We start from the raw sequence: 7491 nt of genomic DNA, 5'->3' as shown, positions 1-7491 counted from the left end.
AAGGTAATTTGTCCCATTATCAAAACAAGGTCATGTAGATATCAGTCCTTAAAGAAATGAAGCAATGGTATATTTGTCATTTACAAATTACAATGGAGCGGTGGCAAGTATTTGATATGAGAAATGATATCAACACAACCATGTTTTAATAATTGCACTAACTCTTCTTGTGTTTTATTATTTAAAGAACTTTCAAAGGTGATTACAGTTCCCAAAGAGCTCTCACAAGCAAATTAAGAAACGGGAATTTTTAGTCCATCCCAAAAGGCTTTTCGTGCACCAGCCGCGAAAAGCCTTTTGCGATGGAGCTTAGCAAATCCCTTAAGAAAGAAAAGGCAAGCTGAATTAGTGCAATTATTAAGACATGGTTGTCCTGCAGATATCATTTCGATTGATGTGGGTGTGAAAAAAGAAAATCATTTTATATTCCCTCTTCACTCCGCAAACTTTTCTCTCTGTCACCACAGGCACTGTCAATCTCTTCCATTTCACAAAAACCCTAAAACTAAAAGGGCCTCTCTCTCTCTCTCTCTCTCTCGTCTGAAATTCCTTTGTTCTCCTATATTTGGCAAGAAATGATCATACTTTCATCATTCTCAGCGTGAAATCAACAAAGTTAGAACCTTTCAAGGTTCTTATTCCCTCCACCAATTCCAACATCAGGCCCTTTGACCTCTCTCTCTCTCTCTCTCTCTCTCTCTCTAGCACACCAGCAATGAAACATCTGCCAAGAAACACACAACTTTTGGGTGTTCCATATTCATTCTAACTACAGCGTATTGGAGAGTTCTAGTTTTCATCATCACCAGTTGTAAAAAGACACAGGGAAGAAGAGTAACTAAAAGCCATAGACTGATCTCAACTGATCTGCATCCGACATCTGGTTTGTTTCTACTCTCTCTCTCTCTCTCTCTCTCTCTCTCTCTCTCTCTCTCTCTCTCTCTTCCTTTGGTGTATCAGTAAAGAAAATCAGCCGGAAAACAGCTTTTTGGAGAGTTCCTCCTTCATTAAAAGATCAAACTCTTTGGAACGGTTTCATTTTCATTCCAAAAGCCGTATTTTAGGAGAATACTAGTCCAACACTACCAGCAGAAAAAAGACTCATGATCATCAACAACATAAGGAAGAGGAACACAGATCTCTTCAACTAAAGTGCTTCAAAATCCTCCCTCTCTCTCTCTCTCTTGTTTAACAAAATTGGTCTTTACCCTTAAAAGAAGAAAAGTAAACCCTAGAACAACAATAACAAGAAGAAACCCTAAAACACCCACAAGAAGAAGATCAAGAAGAGAAAGATAATCAAATCATTCCCAAAACAAAAACGAACATCATCAAAATGGATGCAATTCCAACAGTCACAGACATTTCAAACTCCGAAACCATCAGCCCCTCCGCCGCCACCTCCTCCTCTCCCCCCACACCAAGCCGATACGAATCGCAGAAGCGCCGCGACTGGAACACCTTCGGCCAATACCTCAGGAACCACCGCCCACCGCTCTCCCTCTCCCGCTGCAGTGGCGCCCACGTCCTCGAATTCCTCCGATACCTCGACCAATTCGGCAAAACAAAAGTCCACACCCAAATCTGCCCCTTCTTTGGCCACCCTAACCCACCCGCACCATGCCCGTGCCCCCTCCGCCAGGCCTGGGGGAGCCTTGACGCTCTCATCGGCCGTCTTCGTGCTGCCTTCGAAGAGAATGGAGGAAAACCCGAGGCCAATCCCTTTGGGGCGCGGCCAGTGAGGCTCTACTTGCGCGAGGTCCGTGAATTGCAGTCCAAGGCTAGAGGAATCAGCTATGAGAAGAAGCGAAAGCGCCCCCCACAAACGCTGCAGATGCCGCCTCCTCCTCCTCCCGGTGGTGCAAGTTAGCGACAACAAGACTTTGATCCACCTTCATTAAGGTTGCACTTCTTGGTTACCAGCAATTTAGAATTTTAGATGGCTTGGTGAAGGATAATTCTACACTTTCTGAATCTCTTATGCTCTTATTTTCCACCTAATGGCTATATGGGTACCTTTTGATATCTATGTTAAACTCCATAGACAGCTATTTCTGTATTTCTAGCTGGTTTAAGCTGTTCTTCTACGTGATTTTGTTTACTTTAGATGGAGTGGATGTTATGAGTTTCTATCTACCTCTTTTCTTCCATAGGATGCTGGTAATAGTAGTAGAAGCAATAGTGATAGTAACAGTAGAGTAACAGTAGTAGTAGCAAAAGAAGGCAGAGGTGATGATGATGAAATAGTAGTTTCAGCAGTAGTAGCACTTGGGAAGTAGTACAAGTGAATTTTGTGGTTGGTTTTTGAGTGATCATTGAAGAATTCAGCATTCATTGCTTATAGAAATGTAATTGAACGCTCATATATGTCAAGTAATAGAATTTCAAAAAGATGGGTCAATCTTTCTTCCTTCTTCTTTATTTTCATTCTTTGGTAAAAAGGCACTTTATTTACTATTAAAGGTTAAAGAAAAGAAGGGTCATTTGTTAGTCTGGCGTATATATCCTTCTTCATATGTGTATCATGTGATGATATCTATCATCTTTATAACTGGCTTGTCTTCACATTTTATTTTGGTTTGCTCTTCTTCAGTTAAGATTCAGAGGCACATTATCTATTTTTTTGCCAGTATATGTGAAGGAAAAGAACCAACATTACAAAAAATAATCTCAACATGCAACATTAGGTTATAAAATTTGGGTTTTGCAAATGCTAAAATGATTAATGTCCACCTGGTATCCAATGAATCCTCTCTTTTCAAGCTATTTAGTGCTGTCATTTCACTGAAGGAGAAGCGCTAGCAATTGGCAGACAATGAAATCACCTCATTCCTTCAGATCTCTTAGAAAAACAAAAACAAAAATAAAGAAACAAGAAGCTGTTTTATGTCCTTTCTGGTCTCTAAATTATGCGAAGTTCAACTCCCTTTCCTTTATTGTGTAATTTGTGTCCTATACTATCAAAATCGAATGGTTCCGTTGGAGTAAATACAACACTGAAATTACATTGGTATGAAATTTCAAACTGTAAAATCTAGTGCGTAGGATCTTCCATCATAGGTCTCTATTTAAAGAAACAGACAATATCCCATCTTCTCCATGAATATTAGTTACTAGTTCATAAATAAGTTCATATGTGATAGATTTATGTTAGGCAAGATTTTGCCCTATTAAATTAAATGGAGCAAGGATGAAGGTTTATATGGTGATTCGAGAGAAAAGATTTCTTCATCCATCTGGCCGACAGCATATCTGTATGATGAAACAGTAGGAAACCATAATTGGTGATGTTGGGTTTTCCCTTTTGGATTATCTGATTCTTAAGTGGTATTTAAGGGGTCCAGACATTTCCAATTCTTTTCTATTCTTGAAGAAATGGGATAGTTTCCATTTGATTTTGGGTCTATATGTGTGGTCGTGACCAATATGGCAGGCAAATGCTACCTGGGAAAGATGCTATGCCACCTTTTCTTTTGGGGGCGTTTCAGTGCTGCACATATAGTTTCCACTATGCAAACTGAGGATCAATTCCCACTACTACGTGTGTGAAAATCATAGATTTGACTTGTGATTGGCTAACGATGTTAAAAGTTCAACTTAGGGCCCCATAAACAAATATAATTATGACACATTTCCTTTCTAGTGCCCAAAAACTTCTTTTATTCACCCCGGGATCGTCTTGTTTTGAGTTTTTTTATTACATGAAACTATCTTAGATTAAAGTTGGACCAACCCCTTTTAAATCGTAGATAATCATAAGCAAACAATGCTTAATTTCCTATAATATAATTTTAGTTTTGAAAGAAGATAATATTCCCAATCATTTTTTAGCAAAAGCTCAGGCCAACACTAGCCAAATTGCACCCTTAGCAAGAAGTTGTCCCATCTTGACACGGCCCCCAAATTCCTAATTATCTAGGAGCCCATCTTACCACTTAGAAAATCCATAAGCCACTTGGATTAGCAAATGAGTAATGAGGATTTCATTCCAGATAGGGAAGACTTGGGTAAGAGTTCTTTTTCAGTGGCTAAATGCTACCAATGCAATTCTGTTCACCATTGGAGATTTCAATTTTGGAGTCTTCCTACATTTCATACTTCTACCATTTCCTCTCTTAAATTCTATAAGGACAAGATCAGCCAATCCACTAGTCCAGATTTGTTTTATCTTATAACATCTAGTAGTTCATCAGATATCAAATAATCCATCACTGATTTGGAGTAAAACAAATAATAATAAAAGCTAACTAATTACATTCCTCAACATCCATAAAATTCTCAATACTTGGATAGATACCAATAATAATCAAGAACTAATTCCTGAAATTACACAATACTGTCATCCATATAGTTGTCATGGATAAGCTGTCGGTTAGACAAGTTTTTTAATCAGATTAATGTTGCTAATGCTTTTCAAAATATCTTCAATTTAAAGACATTTCCTATATTTCGCGCTTCCATTGTCTCCTCTCTTTGAATTCTTTAGAGCCAGGCCCCAGGTAGAACTGATACGTGCACGCAGACACATATGACATGGAATTTAGTTAATTAATTTATTAGTTATATGAATTTTTATTGTAAGTTAAGTAGTTGTTGTATGTGTATAGTTTAAAAGGGAGTAGTTATTGTATCGAATAACTACTATGCAGTTACTTGTGTGGTTGAAAAGACTGGTTATTGTAACTTATAGCTCCATGTTTAGTATTTAAATGAAAGTGGAAGCCTTGGATGGGAGATCCTAGAAGTTCAATTCCAAAAGAAATATTAAGGAGGCAAGACTATCCTTGAATTTAGCCAACTGTATCACAAATTTTATCTTTGAGAAATAGGCACGCACGTATCAAGTGGTGTCAGTGCAGTCATTCCTACATCTTGGAAAATGTTAGATTTCATACGTGATGAGTTTCTAAAGATAAAGTACTTTTGAAATTGATGGAAGAGTAACGACGAATTGTGGATGGCTTGAACAAAATCAGCATAGAGATCGAAGAAATGCGAAAAGATAGAAGAAAGTTAAATGTTGAGAATGTTGATGTTCAAGTAGAATGAAAGAAATGATGGTGTGCAATAAAGATAGTTTTGTTGAAGACACTACCAAGGATCGTCTTGATTTTGTTCAGCTATTTGGTCATTTCATTATTTTGATGTGGTTAATTTCATGAAAAATCTTTCCAACATTGATTGCAACAGTTTTTGAAGGCAGGGTTTGAATGATTGCAACCGTTGTTTTTTGAAGAACATGAATGCCTAAGGATAGTTGTGTTCAATAAACTCGTCCAATAAAATTTGGGACCTAATTGGAATAGAGTATTTCATCAAATAATTCGACCCTAAGGACAAGGTTGTTTCAAGGAGGAAGGAATGATACGTGCAAACAGACACACAAGACATGACATTTAGTTAATTAAATAAATAGTTAATTAATTAGCTATAAGAAGCGTCATTGTAAGTTAAGTAGTTATTTCATGTGCATGGTTTAAAAGGAAGTAGTTATTGTAGAGAATAAGTACTATGTAGTTATTGTGCGAGGTGTCTTGCTTGTGTGGTTGAAAAGAGAGTGGTTATGTTACTTGTAACTACATGTTTATGTTTAGTATTTAAATGAAAGTGAAAGCCTTGGATGGGAAATCCAAGTAGTTCAATTCCAAAAGAAATGTTAAGGAGGCAAGGTTATCCTCAAATTTACCCAAAAAGAGACCTTCAAATTTAGCCAAGTTTATCACATATTTCATATTTGAGGATTAGGCAGGTATCTTGATACATCCAATCCATTAGTGTAGATTCATTGAATTCATAGGTATAGAGCAAAAAGTCCAACCCATTCAACAAAAAGAAAGGGACATAAAAATAGACTAAAATCCATTGAAAAGAGAGATTTTCAAAGCCCATACTTTCTTTAAAATATTAAAAAGAAATCAAATTTTCTAAAATAATATTCTATCTATCGATACCTCAAATTTTGCTGGCAACCAACAATTTTTGTTTGCCAATAAGGATCCCAACCCAGATTTCCACAAATTTCCAGAGCCCACATTTTCCCGCAGTAACAAATTTTCAAAGGCCACTAGCCCAGTTTTTTCTGCCGTAAAAAAATTCACAGCCCAAATTTTCTACAAAATCCCCATAAAAAGAAATCCATTGGAAAGCAAGACTTCCACAACCTTTTGCCAATAGTTTATCTCACTATCATGCAGTTGGAATTTTAGAGAAGTTCAGAAAAATTTGTTGTGTGGCTTATAAAAGAGAATTAGGTACAAGCTACTCTTAAAACCTAGAAGAAAAATAAAAACCTAATGCTCTTTTAATCTTGAAAACTGAGGAAAATGAAAAAAAAAATCACATATGAATAAATCCTAGGGAGAGAGAGAGAGAGAGAGAGCAAAAATATTTGATACATCATCTTCTACAAAGTTTGCCAAATCATGCCAAACTTTAGGTGAGATTGCTAGAAATAATCGCAAAACCGTGAGCCCATGAGTACCAGATGAGTTTTTATGTTGAAAAATAATCCCCTAAAAATATGGGTTCTTGCAATCTTGGAAAGACCCATTTTTGTTTTGGAAAGAAAAGGGTAACACATTGGGATAAGGACATTTGTCTCCCTTCACAAAAATTGGAAAACTTAAAAGGAGAGGAGGAGGGCAATTGTGGTAAAGTCAATTGGTTGATAAGATTTTTCAGGCCTCCATCGATCCCTAAGTCCCCAATGTAGTGTATTTCAAAGATTGAAGATATATCTACGCATTTACCCATTTAAGTCCCCCTTATTTTCAAGAAGACAAATTAAATTGAAATTTCTTTAAAAATTGCACTTGATTTATCAAATTATCGGTGGATGGTAGTTGAAGTCCAACACACTTTTTTGCCCTCAACTGCATATAAGGCAACGGAATAGGTGTTGTCTGGGAAAATTCCAGGTCATCTCACTAAAACTTGGGATCGCACTATCGTCTCAGAAAACTTGGGGTTGTCTAGGAAAACTTGGGATCATATGGGTTAAACTGGGCGTCGCCTGGGAAAACTAGGAGTCGTCTCAAAAAACTTGGGTTGTTTCACCGAGTCAACCCCGAGTTCGACCGAGTCAACCCCGAGCTGGATCAAGACTTCCCCAACTTTCCTTACAGCACCCAATTTTCCCATCTTCCTTATCTTGTTGCCATTTTTTTCAACATCAATTCTTCTTTATTCCTTCTTCTTCTTCTTATTTTTCATTTTTTCGATGTCTTTTTTTTTCTGGCATCGATTTTTCTTTTCTCCTTCTTCCTCTTTTTTTTATTTTTACGATGTCCTCCATTTTTTGGTGTCGATTTTTTTTTTTTTTTTTTTTTCCTTACTGACGTTTATTCTTCTTTTGCTTCATTTCTACGAACTCTATTTCTATGCTTTTTATGCACTTGAGGGCATAAAAGTATTGTGGATTTATCTGGCATCATACATCTAGGAATCAAACTTCAACCGTCATCCACCAATAAATTTTTAAATAAATCATTA

The 7491-nt window shown here is 36.8% G+C and overlaps 1 protein-coding gene across 1 annotated transcript; it reads left to right on the top strand.

The window, feature by feature from the left end:
• The first annotated feature begins 436 nt into the window (after nt 1-436).
• Nucleotides 437-2413, top strand: LOC143860825 (protein LIGHT-DEPENDENT SHORT HYPOCOTYLS 3-like). Its single transcript, XM_077371653.1, has one exon. It carries the CDS (start codon nt 1337-1339, stop codon nt 1868-1870), a length of 534 nt encoding a protein of 177 aa, XP_077227768.1. The 5' UTR covers nt 437-1336; the 3' UTR covers nt 1871-2413.
• Nucleotides 2414-7491: the final 5078 nt, after the last annotated feature.

This window comes from Tasmannia lanceolata, unplaced genomic scaffold, assembly GCF_043159265.1.
Source record: "Tasmannia lanceolata isolate RefF3 unplaced genomic scaffold, GAP_Taslan_0.1 ptg000037l, whole genome shotgun sequence".
NCBI classification, from domain to species: Eukaryota; Viridiplantae; Streptophyta; class Magnoliopsida; order Canellales; family Winteraceae; genus Tasmannia; species Tasmannia lanceolata.
Note: the sequence above shows the minus strand (reverse complement) of the source record. Positions and strands in the feature narration are given on the sequence as shown.